Below are 22,964 nucleotides of genomic sequence, written 5' to 3' on the forward strand. Positions count from 1 at the left end.
CCTTCTGGAAAAGCAGGTAGGTTGTTCTGAACGACCAGGGCCATCTAGGAAAACCCCACCCTGTCCCCGAGACACACAACCAAGTGACCCAAAGCCCTTCTTTCCTTCACCTTAAGAGCTCCACGGGGCAAGTGGCTGGAGAAGGGACAGGGACAGAGGAGGCAGGCATGGGTGGGCTGCAGACTGTACAAGACTGTATCCTCCTTCTTTCTGGACTCCGAGTAAAGCACTGGTTTCCTCAAGAGCTTTTTATTTCCCCTCTGCCAGTCCTGTGATGGGAGGTCACAAAGTGAAGGCCACCACCTGGACACCCCCTTGGGAGCCCACAGTCTAGCTGGAGAGCAGAGCAGGCCACACAAAGTGCCGAGTGGTTCAAACAGACTGGAGGTGCGAGGGGAGGAAGGTGGGGGTGAGGGTCACCCTGCCAGGGGTCAGGGAAGGCTTCCCGGAGGAGGTGGGAGGAGCGGGGCCCTGAGAGACAGGTGGAAGTGCAGAGGCAGAGGGAGGGGGGGGAAGGCGCACCGCTTCAGGAACCACACTCCCGCATCTGAGCGTCCAACCAAGTGGGCAGGGGGTCTGGGGAGAAGGCAGAGGCCCAAAGCGGATGGGTGTGTGGGAGCTGCAGGGAGGACAGGAGGGAAGCCCCCCACATGTCAGAGGACATGGCAGAGCCCCCCACGTGGCCCCACCGCCTGGGCAGCTCAAGGGGATGCAGGACGCAGACCGTGTCTTCTGGGCGGCCCAGTCCGCTGCAGGTTCCAGGTCGCGCCGCTGGGACTGGGGCCCACCGGCCAGCACAGAGGCCGGCTCCGGCACCCAGAATAATCCAGGAAGGGGCTTCGTGGTGGGGCTGCAGCGGCACAGGCTCCTCTCAGAGGCCATCCAGGGCTTGCCGCACGGGGGCGTCCAGGGAGGCGGCCGAGTGGACAGAGATGCCAGGAGCACCGATGCTGGTTTCCCAGCAGTCAAAGCCGCAGCTGCTCAGGGCCTGCTTCACGGCCTCGACCACCGACTGCTCCAGATCTGGGGGGACGGAAGGCAGCAGGTCACCCCACACTCGTCTGCTCCCTTCGAGGCTGTTCAGGAAAAGGCCCGGGACAGGTGTTCCCGTTGGAATGTGGAGCCTTGCACCCTCTGGGGGAGGGGGCAGCGGTGGGCACGGAGCAACAGGTAAAGTCACGGGCCCCGAGTCACATGGCTCCGGCCCCACTGCGTACCAGCCGGCTGGTACAAGCGGCTTCCCTTCTCTGAGCCTCGGTCTCCTCATTTGGGAAGGGGGCCAATAGTGATTACTACTCCCCAAGGGTTACTGAGAGGCTTCCATGAGGAAAAGCAGGGAAGGCGCTGGGTACACTGCCTGGTACACGGTACACGCCCCAGAAGTGTTCTCCCTCATCATTGTCACTGACCGTGAACGAGGAGCCAATGGTCAAAGTCGGCTGTAGGCCACAGTGACTTCCTGAGGTCTTGGGCCATGCTGAGAGCGAGGGGGGTGGTTGGGGCCACTGTGGGCTTACTACAGAGCAGTGGGCAACGGTAGGAGAAAAACAGGGAGGAGGAGAAGGTAAAGGAGGGGAAAGACCAGAAGCAGGGGGCAAAGGGAAGGCCGCACAGGCGGGAGCACTGAGTGCCAGGTCCTGAGGGCAGGTGCGGTGTGGTGACCGAGCCGGCCCCGGGTACCGTTACCCGGCCTTGCTCTTTCCCCAGACACTGGGGGGCGGGGGAAGAAAGCCCTCGGTTTTGTAGCAAGGTCAGTCCCCATCTTGGCCACATCAAGAGGTGACCGCGGGTGATGACAACGTCCTGGTTATTCCTCAAACCTGTGGGAGACTTGGCAGGTGAGGAGGTGGTGGGGACAGCCGCCATAATGGCAGCCCCTCCCCCAGCCCAGCCCTGTGCCAGGCTTTCTAAAGGCACTTTTCTCCTTGCGTCTAGACAACAATCATAAACTAGCCATCAGCGTCCTTGTTCCACCAATGCAGCAACAAAGGCCCAGAGTGGTGAATTAACTTGACTGAGGCCCCACGGCAGAGGTGAGACTGGTCTCCAGCTTCTCCCTCCTCCCAAGGGAACTGCCCAGGTAGAACCTTTGTACGAGCCCAGGCTGCCAACCCACCCTACCCAGCCTGCTCCCCGGTACCTGGCCTGAGGAGCGTAATGCCACAGCCACCGCCACCCGCGCCAGTGAGCTTGCTGTGCAGTCCATGGGCCATGGTCACCTGGCACAGCTGGTCCAGGGAGGCATGGCCCACGCCGAGGGCATTCAGATGGTGCTGGTTCATGTCGATGAGCTCCTGCAGGAGAAGGTTCAGTCTGTTCCCACTCGGCCGGCCTGAAGCCAAGGTCCTGTGTCCACCCCATGCGTGTGACAGCCGCCGGTTTGGGAGAGCAAAATGGCTTAGGCAAGCCGGCACCGTGTCCCTGTCCGCTGGTAAAAGAACGTCTCCTTCCCGCGAGACTTCCCATGGGGCTGGGGTGGAGCTGGTGGGGAACACATGTCCCAGGCCTGGCCAAAGAAGCCTCTGGCCACGGTGATTGCTCAGGGATGGACCTGTGACCCAAGCTGGGCCAACCACCGCCTTCCCAGGGTTTTTCTCTGCCTCTGCCCTCGAGCTGCGAAAACTGGTTGACTTCAGAAATAAGCCGCCAGAGTTCTCTCCGCCCTACACACGGCCAGAGAGTGCATGGAAGATGGAGAGATTTCAGACTAGGTCGTTTTGGCCCCTGGATCCAGTTATGCTTGAAGCTCTTCCTGCTGGTCTTCCCAGTTATGAGCCAATAAATTCCTTTCCTGCTAAAGCCTGCTTGAGATGGATTTCTATCATCTGCACAAGTCTGAAGTGATACGCCGTCCGACAGCTGCCGCGGGTACCAATTTTCAGAAGAACTGGTTTCTTATTCAAACAAGGTCATAAGTGGGGGAAAGAGCTAAATGTTTTTCTGGTTTCTCTGATTTGCATAAAACTCCTGCTCTTCTGAGGCTCCAACGATGCAGGTTGATGAGATAAGAAAACTGATAGCTATCGCAGCCCAGGGACCCCTACTTACATTTCATTTGCTCCATCAGCGTCTGGGCGGGCACCGTGCTAAATGCTGGGGTTCTAAGAACGAGCACCCACCTGTGGTCCCTGCCACGGGCAAGTGAAGAATGTGAGATCTGGCAGAGCACCCGGGGGGCTCAGTTCAGCCTCCGATTTCAGCTCACATCATGATCTCACAGTTGGTGGGTTCGAGCTCTGCATCGGGCTCTGCGAGGACAGCTCAGAGCCTGGAGCCTGCTTTGGATTCTGTGTCTCCTTCTTTCTCTCCCCCTCCCCCGCTCATGCTCGCTCTCTCTCAAAAATAAATAAAACATTAAAAAAAATTTTTTTTAAAGAATGTGGGATCTGGAGGTGCCTGGATGACTCAGTCTGTTAAACATCTGGCTCTTGATTTCGACTCAGGTCTTGATCGCAGGGTTTGTGAGATCAAGCCCTGCGTTGGGCTCCATCCTGACAGCACCTGCTTGGGATTCTCGCTGCCCCACCGCCCAACGCATGCATTCTCTCTCAAAATAAATAAACATTAAAAAAAAAAAAGGTTTGTGGGACCTGGAATCAAGGGGAGGGGACTGGGTTTCAGTCCCAGCTCTGCTACTTCTAGGTTCTTGGGCAAGGCCTCTCACCCTGTGCCTCAGTTTCCCCGCTTGTAAAACTGGCATCCTAAGAGGATCTGTCTCACTGCAGTGAGGAAGAAATCGGAGTTTTTCACATGACACCTGGCCTGAGATCAGGGCTCCGTGGAAGTCATCTGCTATCAGTACTTTTGCGGTCCTAGCACAGTTATCCCTGTAGTACAAAGGGGGCGCCGCTAAGGCTCAGGGCGGAAAGTGACTTGCCTAAGGTCACTGGGCTGGTAAGGTACCAAGCCAAGCACTGGAAACCGGGTCTGCCCGATGCGAAGCTCCCGTCTACCCCGCCTCCAAGAGCGAGCGCCCTCAGCATTCCTGCTGCCGCCTACTTCTCGCCGCACGGGGCTTAGAGCGCGCGGCTCTGCTCCGGGGAACCGGGAGCGCGTGTGCTGCGAGGGTTGCCAATCACGGAGTTGTCGGCCGGGCCCACCTGGCCCTCCTGCCGGGGGGGGGGGGGGGGGGCCTTCGGGCGCGGTCGGGTCGGCCCTCCCCTGCAGCCCGCCTCACACACCCCAGCACTTCTGACAAACGAGCAGACAGGCGTGATGGCCCGGTGGCGGCCCCGGGTGCCTCTCCCCAGCCCCAGGGGCTGGATGCGAGGGAGAAGTTCTGGGGGCCCGCTCTCTGCGCCTGAGCGCCAGGTGTCACGTTGCCGAGGCAGGTTTCAGACACCTGTCACATTCTGATCCAAAATCTGTCAAGGATCAGATGACAGGTTGTGACACAGGAGAACAGCTCGCTGGTTTGAGCACAAAGCTGTCCAGGAGGCGAGCTGCACATTTCAGCGGCTGCCACAGCCAAAAATACACACAATGTATAATCAACGTGCTGTTCTGTGGCATTCTCCGGGGGCTCAACAGGGTATATTTTAGGCAGTACTCTATCATTATTAATTTCCTGCTCAGGAGGACTGTGTTCCCTCCTTTCTACGTGAAAGGAATTGAAGCCGGCAAGGCAAAGGCTGGGGGACTGGAGGCAGACAGCTAAGGAAATGGGACCAAAAGCACAGAAACGAGAGCGGGTCGCTGCCCCTGGCCCATGGTGGGTGCTCATTAAAGATCTGCTGGCCAAAGAGATAAACCCATAAGTCAGTTTAACACCTGGCACGGCCACCCACGAGTTGGCGAACCTTGCAGAGAGTTGCTCTTGAGGACTCAGTATTCATACCTGTAAAACGGGGGCAATATACCCACTTCACAGGGAGGTGGTTATAGAGACCAAGTGCGAAATCATTTGTGAAGAGACCTGGTTTAGTAGCTGCTTCCATTCACTATAGGAGCTGCAGATTCAAACGCCTCCCGCGGGACAGAGAGGCACCAGGTGGGCCGCAGCAGCTGCAGGTGACGCTTAGGGAGAGGTGGGGACTATGGAGAAATGGAGACCCCAGGGCCTCCTCCCGGGGCCTCTTCTGCACTTCCAGCTGACTGTTGCTACCGAGCCTCACCCCCCCGACCTGCCGGATCCTCTGATTCTCCAAGGGAAGCCAGGTGGCTCTTTAAGGTCGATCCACATTTGCCAGGCCACACGGGCCGTGTCTGAGGATGACCCTGGGCCCTCGGGCTTACTGAGCCGGTGGCTCATCAGGCATGGTAACTGCCTGTCGCCTACCGGGCCTCGCTGCACTCTTAAGACACTCCAGTGAGACCAGCAGAGGTGAAGCTGGGATTCAGACCAGGATCTGATCAAACCCAGGGCGCGAGGCCTCCGCCTCTACACTGGAATTATGCAAAGGGTAGCAGCTTGGGTCACAGGGAAGAACCATGTTAGAATACGTGTGAGCCAAAGCACGCCCGTGATAAACAGTCACCAAAGGACACAAATGCAGCGAGCAAACATAACGGGAAAGGGATGGCCGTGCAGGAAATGGCTCCTGGACCTCTGGAAGATGGGGTCAGCAATATCCCACCGCGCCTTACGTGTGTGAACCCAAACCTGGCCCGTCGCACTTAGCACGCGCCAGGCACTGCCCTCTGTGCTTTCGACATACTCTTTCTGCAGCTCTGAATCAGCTGGGGAAAGGCGTAAGAAGAAGGCACGCTCGCTGGCCTTGGCATACACGGGACCCCAGGCCCGGGCCCAGCCCCCAGGTTTCAGTTCGGGGGACTGTAAGCGCAGAGGGGGAGCCCCTGCCTCAGGCAGTGGTGTGGGTGAGACCGGGGACCCTGCAGACGGGCTCTTACTTCCAGCACCAGGTAGTGCTCCGGGGCGGGGGCAGCCACCATCTCCCCCAGCATCCGCTCGCACTCCAGGGAGATAGCATCTATGGAGGTCAGCACGGGCGCCACGATCTCTGGGAACTGGAGGGAGAGCAAGCAAGGGCCCGTGAGGCCTGGGGCAGGGCAGACACTAGACAGCCGCCCCGGCCACGGGAGGAGGGAGGTGTCCCCACGGCCCGCTCCCACCGTCTGAGGAAACCCCTTCTCCTTCCCGCCGGGGATCTGCCTTGCCCAGGCCCCCTCACAGAAGCGGGGGGATTCTCGCCACCAAGCCAGCGTGTCTGACGCTCCCTGTGCTGCCTCCCGGCTGGGATGGACACACAGCACCTCCTGGTCTGCCCAAAACCGCCTCCCCCGGTCCCCATCACCCATCCTGCCCCTCCGCTAGCCCATGCGGCAGAGGGAGAGCTCGAGCCCCTACACCTGGCTGTCGGGGCCCTGCCAGAAACCCGCCCGAGTGAACACGAAGCACCTTAAGCAGCCTGCTCCTGACGCCGGCCACGAGAGCCTTGGTGCTGCGAGGGACCTTGGTGTTGGTCAGCAGGATCCTCAGAGCCGGCAGCCTGCGGGGTGAAGAGGGTCCATGGTGAGCTCAGGACGGAGGAGCTGCGTCAGGGCCGGGGGCACTCCCAAACGTCACCCGACCCTGACACAGGAGGAAGCGGAGGCCCAGAAAAGGGGACCTCAGTGGGCTGGAGGGGGAGAGCGAGAGGAACAGGGTGGGTGGGGGGGCTCCTGCCGCCAATCATGGCTGCATCTCCGCTCCAGGCCCTGGGCAGTCGGGACACTTTCCTTTGGCTCGTCACTCACCCACTTGACTTCAACTGGGCACCTACCATGTGCTGGGCACATGTGAGGGGGCCTGGCTTCGCCTGCAGCTGGCCAAGTACGCCGGGTTCACAGAGTTGGATGAGTTCAAAGGCACTATGGCCAACAGTACAAGAGGGGGTGAAGGTTCTGTCGTGTGGGCCACCCCAGGCTGCCGGAGTGGAAGAGATTTAGGAAGAAAAGCAACGGGACCTGGGACGGATCACGCAGAGGGGGTGCACGCAGGGTAGGAAGGCACCCAGGGGAGCTGGTATGGTGAACAGTGGGGTGAAGGGGAGGAGGGCAGGCTTGGGTGGCAGGCAGGTTACCCGCAGGCTGAGCCCATCCCTGCCCTGCCTTGATGGCTCTCAGACCAGCCGCCACGGCCCAAAGCCAGATATGGTCAGAGGGAGTCCTTCGTCCCTGCTCGGCTGTCCCAGGTGAGAGAACAGAGGCCCCAGGACGGCCACAGTGAGGTGCCCTCGCCTACCTTCTGAGCTTTAGGCTACCTCCTAAAGTCACGATCGCAACTGTCCTATGCCTAGCTGTCCCTGGGGACTTAAGGCCCCATTTCTTGTCATCCCAAGCTGCCTTTCAGAGCACCACGGGCCGGGGACTGAGTATTTGGATGAGCTCTGCCCCAAGACAGCTGGAGACAGGCAGACCCCTTGATACCTTTATTCGTTTTTCTTTTCACAACTCGAGACTGTAAAATCCAATAGGGCTGGAAAAGGCTGCCAGAAACCTGCTTGATCTCACCGCCCATAAGCCCATGAAATTAATATCGATTCCCAGCCTTGGAGGCCGGCTCTTTTTTTTTTTTTTTTTTTTAACTTTACAAAAGATGAACATTCTATTTGCCTTTTCTTTTCCCCTTAAAGACAAGCCGTTTCTCAAAAGGGCAGCGTTCTGGGAGGCTGCATCTTGATCCACTTTGCAAACAATGCATTTTTTTTTAATAGAGAAGCACCATGCGTGGTTTGGGGGGAAAGGATTCCTCTTGAAGCCACTGGCGGGATTAATGTGGAGTCTGGCCTCCCGGCTTCTCAGAGAATCAGCCATCTGCTCGCCGTGGCGCCCCGCAGCCAGCAGTGAAGGTCGGTTTGCTCTGTGTTCCCATCCGTCGGGGCGGGAGGAGTTGGAACACTGTGTCTTCATCTTCCTTAGACAAGTCCTCTGCGAACAGGCGGCTCCTAGCGCTGCCGGCCCCACTAAAACCCCAGGCTCTGCGGGCATCTAGAGACCACCCAGGCTGTGTTCCGCGAGTGCCTGTGCGTGCTAGGCACGGCTAACCCCTCAATCTTATCTCACCCCCGCCCTCCCTGGGTGCTCGCTCCTCTCAGCCATCCTGGCCCTGTAGCTGCAGCTCAGCACGCCAGGCACATTCCTGCCTCAGGGCCTTTGCACTTGCATTGCCTCCGCCAGGGACCCACCTAACTCTCGTGTTCCATTCAGGTCTCTGCTCAGAGGTCATTTCATTGGGGGCCTCCCCGGATCATCCCATCCAACGGCCTGACATGCTCTCGTGGAACCATCTGTTCATTGGTTGTCTCCTCCCAACAAAGTGTGAGTTCCGTGAAGGCGGGACTTTTTGTTCCCCACTGAGGCCCCAGCACCCAGCACATGGTAGTTGCTCGGTATCTGTGGCATTAAGTTTGATCTCAGCAGAGAGCAAAGCACTCTACAGGTGCCGTTTCTGATTCTGGGCTCAGGATCCTCGTTATATAAACGAGGAGGCGTGTGCCTCAGGAAGAGCGACTCACTCAAGAGCACCCGGCTCAGTGGGGCGCCTGGGTGGCTCAGTCGGTTGGGCGTCCGACTTCAGCTCAGGCCGTGATCTCGTGGCTGTGAGTTCGGGCCCCGCATCCGGCTCTGTGCTGACAGCTCGGAGCCCGGAGCCTGCTTTGGATTCTGTGTCTCCCTCTTGCTCCACCCCTCCCCCACTCATTCTCTCTCTCCCTCTCTCTCTCCCTTAAGAATAAACGCACATTAAAAATAAATAAAACAAAAAAAGAGCACCCAGCTTGAAAGTGGCAGAGCTGGGCCCGCAGACCCCAGAGCCTCTGTCCGTCATGCCACCACCAGCTGGCCACCGGATATGCCTCGGGCCCCCCTCCTGCCTCCTCACTCATCCCCACGTTTCCCTCCAGTAGAACGTACACGTGCCCACACCACCACGTTAGCTGGGGCCCAGTCGGTGCTTAGGATATAACTAGCCCTCAGGAAACACTGAATGAGACGTCACTGCCCCTGTGACGCCCAAATCTGTCACCCCTCGTGCCATTCGTGGCAGCTTCAGGGCATTCACATCATCCTCTGGGTATCTTCGTGCCGAGGATCACAGTCGTGCCTGCCTCCTCCGGTGGGCTGAGCGCCGCGGGCAGGCCTGCGTCCGGTACCTCAGAGTCCAGCGGGGACTCCTGATGTCGCTGCACGGGGAGTCAGTCTACGTGGCAGAGCCGGCCCCTCCTGGGCCCCAGGCCCCACTGCCCTGACTGCACAGCAGCCGGAGCAAGCTGCTTCCACTTTCCTAAATGGCCCCGCTTCCTCCTCTGTGCAGAGTGAAGGCTGTCATCCAGGGGGATTCTGCCCTCCAGGGGACACTGGCAATGTCTGGAGACATTTTTGGCTGTCGCAACTGGGAGACAGGGGAGGTGCTACCGGCATCTAGCGGGTAAAGCGCGGGGATGCCGCTAAATATCCTAACCATGCCGCACAGGGCAGCGCCCGCCCTATAAAGAATCGTCCGGTCCACTACGTCAATGGTGCCAAGGCTGAGAGACCCTAGCGCAGAACCTCAGAAAGGCAGGCGTGGCTCCTGGAAGCCAAGAGACCTGGGGCAGAAAGTTCCCAGAGGTGCAGGTGGAAGTGACGCGGCACATCATGCCAGGTCAAGGAGCCACTCCTTGGCTCAGCTGGCGAGGGCAGTGGGCCGGGACTTGCTGCCCACGGGCTGTGAGGACCGCCCTCATCACCGTGGAAAGGCCCGCCTGGGTGGCAAAGTGCCCTGGGACACCACCTGACTCCATCGAGGGCTCAAGGAACTGCCACCTGCTCACCCTGGGAGTCGCTGCCCGCACGGGACATTTCCACCCTGAGTCCAAAGAGAACACAGCATGCTCTATTTTAACATGCATGTTTGTAGTTCCGATTGCTCCCGAGGGAGGGGGTAAGGGAACCTGGGAAACGGGCTGAGAAGTTCTCAAATGTCACCCCTGCTGGAAGCCTCTCACGAGCCTGAGCCCTGGCTCCGCCTCGAGGGCCCGACTGTGGCAACCCTCATGTTTACCTGCAGTGGCTTTGTGTGCGTGTCTGCTGGCCCCCCCCACCCGCCCCCACTCTCCTCCCACCCTGCCCCGCCACCAAAATTGTGTCCCAGACTCATTTTTACATCCCTAGACCCTAGTACAGTGTCCTCGGGAACACAGGAAGATATCAATTCTCATTTGCTAAATGCATACACAATCGAATGAATGAAATGAATGATGACCCAGGGGTCTGGGGGAGCAGCCGCTCTCTGGAAGGTGAATGGCATGGCCACGCATGACTTCTCCCTAATCTCTTGGCAATTTAAGAGCTGCAGTACAGAAGGCAAGAACGGGGTGTCCTCATGGCCCACGGCCTGGGAGGGCCTCACAGGGGAGGGGAAAGAAAGCCAGGGGTGCCTGGGGTGCTCAGTCAGTTAAGTGTCTGACTTCGGTTCAGGTCACGATCTTGCAGTTCATGAGTTCGAGCCCCGCTTCGGGCTGTCTGCTGTCAGCACAGAGCCCGCTTCCGATCCTCTATCTCTCCACGATTCTCTCTTGCTCTCTGCGCCTCCCCCTTCTCAAAAATAAACAACAGCAACAACAAAAAAAAGCCAGAGATGCTGCCCCGCATGTTACCGCACAACGAGACAGAGCCCCCCGCCCCCCAACAACGCGATGAGGCAGCCATGCCGGGAGGGGCTGCCCTACCCCAGAATTACCTCTTTAGGAGCGAAATCTTTCCTTGCTGGTATCGGAGTGCTCCCCCTAAAGAGAAAAAGCAGCGGGTCAGAGCTGTGGGAAAAGCTGTGTGTGTCTGCCCCTTGGGAGAGAAGCTGGGCTTGAGTGGGTAAGAGTTCTGCCCCATCTGGGGAACAGGTTAAACCCTTGTTAACTAGTCGTGCCAGCTTCGGTCACAAAAGGTCCCGGGAGGGCACAAAGGCACTCCGCGCTCCGCCAGGGAGCTCGCCCTCCCTCCAGGCTGCCTGGCCTCGTGCCACAGGCCACATGGTGAAGGTGGGCCCAGGACCGTGGCCGGGTCCGGGAAGCCAGTATCCCACAGCAGCTCGTGTGACTGCCAGGCGCTATGGCCGTGACCCTGCAGCTGTACTGTGGCAACCCTCATGGGGAGCTCACCGCACCTGTAGCTTCCCAGGCCCTGCCATGACCCCCCCCAGGACCCCCAGAGGTCTGGGTTCAGCAGGTGTGAGGCAGGACCCTGGAATTTCTCCCCTCCCTCACCCCCAAGCAGGAAAACACTGTTTTCCTCGGAAGCCGCTGATTTCATCCATCCAACCCAACAAAGCCTGAGCATCTACAATGGTCACAGGAATTTATAAAATAATACAAACACAGAAAACTGGCCTGCGGCCACACCTACCCCAAACGCTGACAGCGTTGTCTACTCCGGAGGGGTTCCCGTGAATCACTCTCTCCCCCTGGAAGGCCCACTTGTTAATTAATTCCAAGTCCTCCACTGTCCACCTGAAGAAGACACACAAGTCCATCTGTACCTCGGTGGAGAGGGGCGGCCAGGGCCGCTGAGGCAGCAAGGGGCAGGATCCACAGGTTGGGCTTGGTGGAGACCACACGAGCCAGGAACAGGAGAACAGCCTAGAACCTCTCCAGCTGCAGAGTCATCTCCTGCAATCCCCATGAAAACCCTACAGGGACGGTACAATTACTATCCCCTCTCCTACGGAAGAGGAAACTGAGGCACAGGTGGGTCAAGTAGACCCCCGTGCTGTGCACTGCTAAATCAGAACCACATCGGTTGAGGAGCCCAGGTTCTCAACTACCGAGCTTTATGGAGCCAACAGGACATACTCGTTTGTCCGATATTTACTGAGCATCCACTGTGTGCCTGTCGCTAAGCTCACGGTAGGGAACAAACCAGACACGGCCCCCAGCCGCCTGAGGCTTGGCGTCTCGTGGAGAGGGGACGCCAAAAGCAATCGATATTTAACTACAACTCCCAGGAGGGGCAGTGCAGGCTGGATGGCGTGTACCCCATCCGGAAAGGGGGAGGGCCTGAGGGACAAGGGTGCGGTTGGCAAGGCCAGAATGTGCGGGGAGAACATTCCAGACCGGGGCTGCACAGCACCTGCAACTGTGCAAGAGCCGGACCTTTCCAGGAACCGAAAGGCGAGCGCGCGAGACAGAGAGGGGGCAGCTGGACCGCCCTCTCTGCAAAGGTGAATCTTCTTCCCACCCTGTGCACTGCTCATCCTCCGGGGGCTCAGATTTCCAACCCAGTCTTCACAGGAGACCGGATTCTGGTCTGATTCCAGCTCTGTCTGATTTAGAAACGCTGGGCAGGGGTTGGGGCCTGCTCTCACCAAAAGTCCTAGGAAGGAATGACTGGGTCTTCAGGGGTGGCGGGAGAACTGAATGTTAAGGAATCAGCGTGAGAAAGAGCACACGCACGCACGCACACACACGTATACACACACAGAGTCACCCATGCCTTTTGAAAATTAATTAAAATTTTTTTAATGTTTATTTCTGAGACAGAAAGAGACAGAGCACGAGCAGGGGAGGGGCAGAGAGAGAGGGAGACACAGAATCCGAAACGGGCTCCAGGCTCTGAGCTGTCAGCACGGAGCCCGATGCGGGGCTCGAACTCACGAACTGTGAGATCATGACTTGAGCTGAAGTCAGATGCTTAATCGACTCAGCCACCCAAGCGCCCCGAAAATTAAATTTTTTAAAAAAGTTTTAAGTAGGCTCCACACCCAATGTGGGGCTCAAACTCACGACCCTGGGATCAAAAGTCACACACTCCACTGCCTGACCCAGCCAGGGACCCTCACCCATGCCTTTTGAAAGGCAGAGCTGGTCTGTTGGCCCATGTACACGAGTCTGTTTAAGGGACCCAGGGCAAGCAGGCCTTCACTGATCTAGGTTATAATCAGTGATTAGCACATGGTAACGAGCACCATCTTATGACAGAAGCACCAAACGTCAAGGCTGGAGGGCCCCCTGAGGGACCGTCAGGTGCAGCCCCTCACTTCCAGATGAGGAAACAGAGCCCAGAGGAGAAGAGGGGGTGGCCCCGCGCCCTGCAGCAAGTTGGCAGGCACACCTCACTGAAATCCCTGAAAACCATCACCTTGTGTTACCTCCAGGTGCGCCTCTCATCACCTACCGGATTCTTCCCCTGACAAAAGCCGCCTCCACCCCACCCCTCCTACTCCTCTCCACCCACAGGAACCATCCAGAGCGCGTCTCAGGAGTGCTGACAGACACATCACATCACGAGCCCGCAGATCCACTGTGGCCACGAGGATCAAAGGGACCTTGGGGCTCAGCCTGAATCCAACCGTATTTTAACCTCCGTGTCTCAGAAGAGAAATCATTGGCCGTGACAGGGCAGCCAGGGGGGTCTGGGCTGCGGGAAAAACCACTGCCTTTCCAGGGCAGAGGGAGAAAGCCTCGATTCAAAGCCAAGCTCTGGAAGAGGACAAACGTCCGAGGCTGCAGGCTAGTGCAGTGTGTCCGCTCTGTGCCCCTGCAGCGGGCGTGGAGGGTAGAGGAGCGGTGCTCTGGGAGGAAACACGCAGCCACGCCCACCGTGCACCAGCACCGTGTAAGCAGCCTCTTCTGCCGGCTACACCGGGAGACAGACAAGGCCGGCGGTCCGCCCGACACCACATACGGTTGGGACCCCAGGCCCCCGGTGGCAGGGCTCCCCTGCGCTGTGTGGGCCCAGGACAGACTGTAGTTTCTCCAGATGCAGCCCCCAAGGGGCAGAAACGGCTGCCAGCGACACTGTCCTGATGAGCCTCGCTGACTCCGCGAGAACTGCAGAGGCAACGCTCCCTCCGTGGAACGAGGTCAAGGGCTCCTAAGAAGGGAAATGCCTTAATAATAATAGATAACTCCCCCGGGGCGCCTGGGTGGCTCAGTCGGTTGAGCGTCTGACTTCAGCTCAGGTCATGATCTCACAGTTCGTGGGTTCGAGCCCCACGTCGGGCTCTGTGCTGACAGCTCAGGGCCTGGAGCCTGCTTCCGATCCTGTGTCTCCCTCTCTCTCTGCCCCTCCCCCGCTCATACTCTGTCTCTCTCTGCCTCAAAAATATACATGAAAAAGAAAATTTTTTCAATAAGAAATAAAAAAAATACTCCTCCTGTGTTTATGTCTTGACGTGTTACACTTTTTTTTTTTGCATAACTGTCTCGTAAGACCCAGCAATAGTGTCCTTAAGGCTCTCATCAGCTTTTTACAGAGAAGGACACCGAGGCCCTGAGGGGCCGAGGTCCCGCAGTGAGACAATGGCAGAAGTGGGCCCAACGGCTCCCTACATCCGGGCTCAGGTTCTTTCTACCATATCACGGGCACTCGAACCCCAAAGAGGCAAGGTAGAGGTGAGGGGTAGGGGAAGGGCAGAGAGGTCAGGCTCTGGATTCAGACTGCCTGCATTGGCCGCAGACACCTCTCGCTTCACAGGGTGGCGGGGAGTCCTCAGGGAGAGAACCCACGCCGGGGTCGTGGTGTCCGGGAAGGACAATGACGAGGGCAAGGGCCGCGATTACCTGCTGGCAGGCTCGCCGTCCTTCAGCGGGTTTGGGATCTCCTCGCACGCGGTCAGGAGAGCGGAGGCCACACACACAGAGTAGGCGGCACTGGAGCCCAGGCCGGCCCCAGTGGGCAGCTCGGACCACACCCTCATGTCCAGGCTGGGCAGGGTCCTGAAACACAGTGGGGTGCAGGGCATGACTCTCCTGAAGGGTGGCGAGGTGCCGACGTCACCCAGGACTGGACGTGGGCAGGGCCTGACTCCGAGCCTCTGGCCAGGTTTCTGGACTCGTGGACGTTTCCCGACCCCAAAAGCAGCCCTCTGGGATTGTAGGAAGTCGTGGCGACACAGACAACTTGGAAATAAATACCAGAACCACCTCCCTCCTGAACACACCGTTCCCTCCCGAGCCACCAACCATTTCTCTAAACTCCTTCCTGTTCCCTGCACAGGCTCTTTCGTGGCCCCGCTCTCTCTGTGTCCCTGCCTGGGATAGCTCTGCACCTCTTTAGCCCCCGGGCAAACTCCTAGCCATCCTGCAAAACCCTTCTCAAATGTCACTGCCACCGTGAAGCTTCCGCTGGCCACCCACAGAACCCATTCCTAGCTCCCCTTGACGATCTCCACTACGTAGCCTTTCTCCACCACTGCCTCATGTTGGCGTGCTGTGCGTGCGCTCACGGGACCCTCCTCCTTCCTACCGGCCAGCAGTGCCCCATTGTGTGTAACACGGGCCTGTTTTCTACCACTGGAAAGTTCAGAATCACTGTATCTTCTGTGTATTTCCCCCAAGCAAGGACTGTCAAATTTCGTGTCCTGTAGTTTCCATTAAGGAATTTTCCCGTCTTCCAAATATAAAACCATAAGGCCGAAGCTGCCTTTTCAAACTACACATGCCCACCCTGCTCAGATGAGATTCTGAAATCTGCACCCCTTCCCCGAAGGGGACGTGACCCACTTAAGTTGAAAATCCCACGGCGGACAGCAAGAGTGGAGGCGTTTATGAATGGGCCCTCTGCACCGTGCCTGGCCCCCAGCGTCTGCTGTATGAGTGACGAGCTGCCCCCTGAGGCTTTCCCTTTGGGTTTGAAACAGAAAATAATTATACTGAAACTCACCGTGGGCTAGTTACCGATCTAGGCCCATTTCATATATCGTATTTTCAATCCTCCAATAGTTTTCAGAGGAAAATAGTAACAGCTAACGTTTCTCAAGCTACGTGCCAGGCTCTGAGTCAAGCGCTTTAAATAAATAAACTCATTTAACCTCACAAGAAGCCTACGAGGTAGGTATTATTACTACCCCCATTTTACAGATGAGGACACTGAGGCCCAGGAACGGTAAGAACCTCAAGTAAGCTAGTAAGTGGCCGCCGTGGGGTGCGAACCAACGCCATCTGACTCCCCATCACCACGTGACGTGGCCTCGGCGGTGAGCTGGCCTCCCTGAGGGCAAATAGCCCAAATCCTATCTTCAGGGGTGAGACGGACACAGGTGTCACTTTGCTGATCACAGAGTTTCCCTGGAGTCTGCGGGATGAGCAGCAGGGGTGCCTCTGTGGACACAGCACAGGAGAAGCCACGTGGTAGATTTGGGAGTCCGGCTTTGGGTCTGCTGAATCGAAGAGGCCAGAGGAGGCAGTGGGGGGTTGAGAACGTTAAGTGTCAGAACCCAAGTCGGCGGGGCTGATTCCCCAGCCCGGCCCTCAGTGTGTTTCTGAGTTTCATTCCTGGGCCAAATGAGGGCGCCCCTCTCAGAGCTTCTTAGGAATGTTAAAAGCAGACCATCTATCAAGGGTCCAGCCTGGCACCTGGTGCGTGCGGCGATGGCAAATGGCCATGGTCACCGGAACCCCGGAAGAAAGCCCCTGTGCTCTGAGGTAGCCAAAGCTACAGAAACCCTTGCCCGCTGCCCCAGGCGGGCTGAAGCAGGGCTCCCTCCCCGGACCACGCACGCACCTCTGCTTCCGGCAGATGCACAGGTACAAGTAAAGGAAGGCCAGCACGGCCGCACGCTCAGGGTCGGCACAGTCCTTGGGGAAGGCTGCCACCTCCTTCAGCTTCTCCACTAGCTCCGCGGTGGGTGCCGAGGCGTCACCTTGCTCTGTCGCAAACAAGCACACGTGGCTGGGTGAGAGGGCCTCAGGTGCTTTTATAGACAACAGCACGCAGAGGACCCAGCGGGTCACGAGAATCAGAATCTGACGGGCACGGATTCACGGTCCGAGCGCCAGGGCTGAGACCGCCACCGGCCTTCAGGTTTTGCGGGCAGGTGGACTTGAGTTTGGGTCCCAACTGTACCATATGCTGGCTTTAGGGCCTTGAGTGTGTGACTCAACGTCTCTGATCCTTAGTTTCCTTCCTTGGTAAACGAGATCATGACAGGACCTCCTCCAAGATAAACTTAAATAAGGTACAGGAGACCCTTAGCACAGTTCCTGGCATACAGGAAGTGTTTAATTAACAGTAGTTTTTGAAACATGCATACACACACAAGGCGAACGCTAGCTCGATCTCTCAGGGGTCTGGCTTTGACCTCCACAGAACAAAACCCAAACCACGGGCAGTATTAAATTACTCCCCAAACGTGTCCCTCTCCCGAAACATAACCTGCGAGGACAGGACGCTCAAAACCAGAGAACGTGAAGGGCCGAGGTTTGCTTGGGCAGCCGGGAGAGGCCAGATAGCAGTTTCTCTCCCGTGTGTGGGGGGGCTGTGCCACTTTCCTCCGAGAGCCTGAGCAAGCCTGACCGGCTTACCTTGACAAACCACTCCGAGTCACAGGTCAAATTTTAAAGTAAACAGAAAAAGGAGCTTGGTGTGCCTGTGTTAGGAAACTTTAGGGTGAGGCACTCATTAAAAGGGCTGTGGGCTAACTGAAATAATAATACATTAAAGGCAGCCGAGCCAACGGGCAGTGTTACTGAGGGCGCAGACATTTCAGAGCTCGGTGAAGGAAATGGAATAACTTGTTAAAGTGGTTGGAGAGTGGGGCACCTGGGTGGCTCAGTCGGTTAAGCCTCTGACTTCAGCTCAGGTCGTGATCTTGTAGTTCGCGGGTTCGGGCCCCGTGTCAGGCTCTGTGCTGACAGCTCAGAGCCCGGAGCCTGCTTCGGATTCTGTGTCTCCCTCTCTCTCTTTGCCCCTCCCCCAGTTGCACTCTTTCTCTCTCAAAAATAAACATGTAAAGAAATTAAAAAAAAAAAAAAAAAAAGAGAGTTTGGAGAGTTGAGAGAGATCCGGGTCTGAATCCTTTCTGCATCACCGACGAAGATGTGCGACCTGAGCCACTCGACCCCCGAACCTCGATTTTCTCATCCATAAGATGGGGATGGATACCGCCACCTACTTCCAGGGCAGGCTGGAGACTTCTAAGAGTGCTGATGTATGTAACACACTAGCCCAGTGCCTGGCACCCACGAAGATGCCCAGTGAAATGTTCACTGTGTTTGTAACTATCGGGAGGCAACCAAAGAACACTGAAAGACAAAGGTGGAGGAGCCCTGCAGTCTAATAGAAAACGCGCGTCGTGCACCCTGCTCCTTTTTCTCCTTGGGGAAGTAACTCACACGCCCTCACGGACTGCGCTCAGTGTTCCGGCCCTCGCCCACCTCCAGTCCTGCCGGATCCTTGCAGCAACCTTCCCAGGCAACACGACTCTGCCCACGGAGGCTCAGGGGGTTTGAGCGACCTGTTGAGGTTCACACAGGCAGGCAGGGGGGTCTGGGACGTGGGCCAGACACCTGCCTGCTTCCATCAGTGCTACTGACACCCCAAAGCAGCAGCCAGCTCCCGGGGGACATTGCGAGCCTGGTGGGGGATGGTCTTGGGCACCACGGAAGGCAAATCCCACGCTGCTCTGGACGGCTGCTTTCCGAGGCCTGCTTCAAGGTAGCAGTTGTTTTCAACTGACAGTGTCCCTAGAATCACCCAGGGAATTTCTTTCTTTCTTTCCCTTCTTTTTTTTTTTTTTTTTTTAATGTTTATTTATTTTTGAGAGAGACAGAGAGAGAGTGTGAGCACAGAAGAAGCAGAGAGAGAGCATGAGACACAGAATCCGAAGCAGGCTCCAGGCTCTGGGCTGTCAGCACAGAGCCCGACGTGGGGCTTGAATCCACGAACCGTGAGATCATGACGGTTTGAGAGAGAGAGAGGGAGAGAGAGAGACAGAGCACGAGCAGGGGAGGGCAGAGAGAGAGACAGAATCCGAAGCAGGCTCCAGGCTCTGAGCTGTCAGCACAGAGCCTGATGGCAGGGCTCGAACCCACAGCCCCTCAGGTGCCGCCCAGGGAATTTCTTTCAAAATACACACACCTGGTCCCCTACCACCTCTACCCCTTTTCAATAAGAGAGAGGCAGGGCCAGGAATCCGTCTGTATTGTTAAAAACAACAACAAAATCGTCTCCAGGGGTTCTCAAGGCAGGACTGGCTGGAAAATGGGGGTTTTCACCTGTTCCTCCACCCCCTACAGTATTCAGGAGTGGCTTGCTGTGGACTGTTACAGGGGACAGGGAGCAGGCAGGAAAAGACCATTGGGAGGACTCCCACTGGCCCCACTCTGGCTCAGAAACACTGTTCCCGACAATGGGGCAGCAGCCCAGCGAGGAGATAGCAAACTGAGAACAGAAAACATCCTCCAGGTTTGGTGCAGGGGCAACCCTGCTGATGAAAAACCTTGCCTATGAGGAGACACAACATTCACAGTATTATCGAAAATTAGCACAGGGGTCTTTATTTATTGGCATGGAAAGGTATCAGGCCTGATACCCTGAAGGGGGGGGGGTAAAACCCACACATTTCTGGAAAGTTTGTATGGCCTGATCAGATTTTGGTTAAGGACCAGATATCCTCCTACGTCTCTCAATCTAACTATCCACCTGCAGAAAACAGTCCAGAAGGATTAATACCAAAATGCTCACCGTTGTCACAGGGGCTGCTGAGAGGTCAGTATAGATTTTTTTTTTTTAACTCACAGTGGTTTAATATTGACTCTGTTTTCCAATTAATAACCATGCTTTTATTTTTAATGATTTTTTAAAAGTTTATTTACTTACCTTGAGAGAGAGAGAGAGCATGCATGTGCAAGTAGTGGAGGGGCAGAGAGAGGGAGAGAGAGCATCGAGCACTGTTAGCTCGATCCTATGAATTGTGAGATCATGACCTGAGCTGAAATCAAGAGTCAGATGCTTACCCGACTGAGCCACCCAGGTGCCCCATTATTTTCTTAAAAAAAAATTTTTTTTTAACATTTTTATTTTTGAGAGAGAGAGAGAGAGAGAGAGCGAGCATGAGCGGGGGAGGGGCAGAGAGAGAGAGAGACACAGAATCCAAAGCAGTCTCCAGGCTCTGAGCTGTCAGCACAGAGCCTGATGTGGGGCTCGAACCTACGAACCATGAAATCATGACCCAAGCTGAAGTTGGACGCTTAAACAACTGGGCCACCCAGGCACCCAGGGCACCCAAGGTGCCCTATTATTTTTAATGACTTTTTAAAAAATGTTCATTTTATTTTTGAGAGAGGAATAGAGAGAGAGCAGGGGAGGGGCAGAGAGAGAGGGAGACACAGAATCCGAAGCAGGCTCCAGGCTCTGAGCTGTCAGCACAGAGCCCAAGGCGGGGCTTGAACCCACGAACCGGGAGATCATGACCTGAGTTGAAGTCAGCACTTAAGCGACTGAGCCACCCAGGCACCCCTGATGATTTTCAATTATACAAAACGCCACTACCTTCTCTTTGTCAAAACCATCCTCCAGAAGGAAGGCTCACTTTGTCCACTCAGACCGTAGGACCCTCCCAGCGGTATGTAACCATCACCGGAAGTAAATTTTCCTAGTCTTTTTCCTATGCACTTACATACCTGCTGATACCTAATCCGGGTCGCCCCTCAGATACATCCTGTTTGCATCTTTTGTTTTTTCACCCAACAACAGGCCTTCACGATCAGTCCACCACAGCCCGCATACATCCAGTGCATCATTTTATGCTCTCGAATTTAAAAAAATAAATAAGAAGGGGCACCTGGGTGGCTCAGTCGGTTGGGTGTCCGACTTCGGCTCAGGTCATGATCTCGCGGTCCGTGAGTTCGAGCCCCGCATTGGGCTCTGCGCTGATAAGCTCGGAGCCTGGAGCCTCCTTCGGATTCTGTGTCTCCCTCTCTCTCTGCCCCTCCCCCACCCACACTCTCTGTCTCTCTCAAAAATAAATAAACATTAAAAAATTAAAAATAAAATAAAATAAATAAGTGAAGCTAATTTTATGGCTCAAGAGAAAAAACACCCCCAGAGTGGCCAGTCTCCGGGCCCCTCAGGGATAGCCTGGCATAACTACCCAGGCATGTGTTTCCCCTCTGTTCAGGACCTCGGCTCTTCCCACACCTGGTTCCTGCTCGTTGCACTTACCCAGAAAGCTCGTGTCCTGTAGCTGAAGCCTGGCCACATCCCAGACCCGCTTGATGCCAATGTTCGGTAGGTCGAGGCACACTTTCCCACTGCTGTGGGGCTGAAGCCGGAGGAATGTTCTTAAGTTCACGGCCACCGCCAGCGCTACCTGTAGGATAAAGGGCAAAAGCAATGAGCCTGAGCATGGGTGGCGAAGAGTATGGCTCCAGTCTTAGAAACAGGGCTCAGTGTCAATGTGCTGAGGAGAGATAGCAAATACTGGCACGCAGGGCACGCCCACTCATGCCCTTGGCAGACACTGCCGATCAACCTTGGCATGCTCTCCCACTAGGTGGCACCGGCACTACCTATCAATTAGGAGTTAGCATCAACTTCTGTTTGCCCTCTCCATGCAAAACTTCAGAGGTCCTCCACACCAAGGAATGGCTTCCCCATCATCACCATGTCATCCAAATAAATGTAAGTTAAGAACATGAAGAATGACGGAATGGAGAAAGCATGAGCTGTGGGTTCAGACAGACGGAGGTTCATTCCCGGTTCTACCCAGGTGTATGGGACCTTGGTCAAGCGACCAATCCTCTCCTAAGCCTCAGCTTCCACATCTGCAAAATAGGATAATAGAAGTTTAACCTCAGAGGGCAGTCCTCAGACTTAAATGAGATAATGCATGTTTCAGACTCATCTGCTGGATCCTACTCATTTTCCCCATTTCTGAATGTCGGGGTGCCCCAGGGCTCCCACTCCTTTTCTTCTCCACCGAAGCCCACTTTCCAGGTCGCCTCATTCCACCTGCACAGCTTTACCTTTCAGCTTTGTGCTACCTTACTGAGGCCAGAGGAGCCCTTCAGTGGGGGTAAGCCCTGTCTTTTCCCTGCCTCCCTGGGGAAAAACTGACCTCCTCTCTTATATACCCCTAGGCTATGCCTCAAGACTTCTTTTCAGTTTAAGATTAGGGTCAGGGAGAAGAGGTGCCCAATTCTCAAAGACTCTGGGGGCCTTTACCTTGCCGTGGACCACGGCATGCTCTCCATGAAGAATGACTTTCCCTGGAGCAGACACCAGCAGGACTTCTGACGACATAGCTAGCTCCTGGGAATCCTGAAAGAAAAAGCCAGAGAGAGGATGAGACATCCCCAGATCTCAGAGATATTAGAGAATACCCAGTTCAAACTCATCATTCTAACGAAAAAGGCAGCTACCATCCAGCACTTCCTATGTGCCCCAAAGACTGCGCAGTCCACTAGGCACATCAGAAAGACCTGGGTTCAAATCCCAGCTCTTCCGCTCCCCAGTGAGGTCAGTCTCTAACTCACTCAAACGGTTAAAAACCTTGGTTCCGTCCTATGTTATATTCGGACAAGAACTTTACTTACCTCAATGGGTTTTGGAAAGCTTAAGTTAAATAACACAAGAGGACCACTTGGCAGCGTCGGTCCCAGCTTTTATTATTACTACTATTGAGGGTAGAAATTTAAATGAAATCATGGAGTAGAAGGAAAGCTTTCCTGGACTTTTAGGCTGTTTCCAATACGTCACGACTATAAATTGTAGGCTGCAGAAAACAGATGTCAAGCCCCTTCCTGCATGCACGCTTAACCGAGGATCTCTACAACACAGAGTCCTAGAAAGTGACTTGCTGGGTCTACAGGTGTGAGCATTTTAGATTTTCTAGAAATAATAAAAAATTACCATCCATTTAAGGCCTCAATTACCTCCATATGATAAGACCTGAGCCGCACTATGAGCTAAGTGCCATCGTGATCCCCTTTCTTAGCGGGGGAAAGTGAGGCTCGGAACCGGGAGACCTACTGCTTGCCCAAAGCTCCAAATCCCTTCAGATTCGAGCTCACCAACCGCTCGGGACGGATTCTCAGAGTCGGAGAAACCAAGCCAGAGAAGCCGGGAGCCCGGCCCAAAGTCTCAGCCTCAAACCTCGCGCCCCCGGCCCCGTGAGCCCAGGCGCTCACCTGCCTCGGCGGGACCGGTGAGCGAAAGCCAGAGCTGCTCGGGGACCAAATCCCCCCGGGCTCCACCTGAACAGGGGGTCACCCTTCCGCTCAGCCAATCAGAACACGCAAACTGGGCGTTCCTTTACCGATTGGCTTGAA

The 22,964-nt window shown here is 56.0% G+C and overlaps 1 protein-coding gene across 1 annotated transcript; it reads right to left on the bottom strand.

Moving 5' to 3' along the window:
• Positions 1-233: 233 nt before the first annotated feature.
• Positions 234-22,911, bottom strand: MVK (mevalonate kinase). Its single transcript, XM_030336866.2, has 11 exons — positions 22,824-22,911; positions 21,859-21,954; positions 20,857-21,004; positions 16,417-16,561; positions 14,475-14,630; positions 11,320-11,423; positions 10,661-10,706; positions 6,359-6,449; positions 5,851-5,967; positions 2,141-2,294; positions 234-1,023 (listed from the first exon to the last, which is right to left on the bottom strand). The coding sequence occupies exons 2-11, from the start codon at positions 21,934-21,936 to the stop codon at positions 872-874; spliced, it is 1,191 nt and encodes a 396-aa protein (XP_030192726.1). The 5' UTR covers positions 21,937-21,954; positions 22,824-22,911; the 3' UTR covers positions 234-871.
• Between the last annotated feature and the right edge of the window lie 53 nt (positions 22,912-22,964).

The sequence above is a fragment of the Lynx canadensis genome, chromosome D3 (genome assembly GCF_007474595.2).
Source record: "Lynx canadensis isolate LIC74 chromosome D3, mLynCan4.pri.v2, whole genome shotgun sequence".
Lineage (NCBI taxonomy): Eukaryota > Metazoa > Chordata > Mammalia > Carnivora > Felidae > Lynx > Lynx canadensis.

Coding starts and splice junctions, on each gene's coding strand:
- MVK (XM_030336866.2), bottom strand. CDS start 21,936: ATGTCGTCAGAAGTCCTGCTGGTGTCTGCTCCAGGGAAAGTCATTCTT. Junction 5,968..6,358: donor TCAGGAGCAGGCTGCTTAAG/GTGCTTCGTGTT, acceptor CTCTCCCTCCAG/TTCCCAGAGATCGTGGCGCC. Junction 2,295..5,850: donor AGCACTACCTGGTGCTGGAA/GTAAGAGCCCGT, acceptor CTTCTCCTGCAG/GAGCTCATCGACATGAACCA.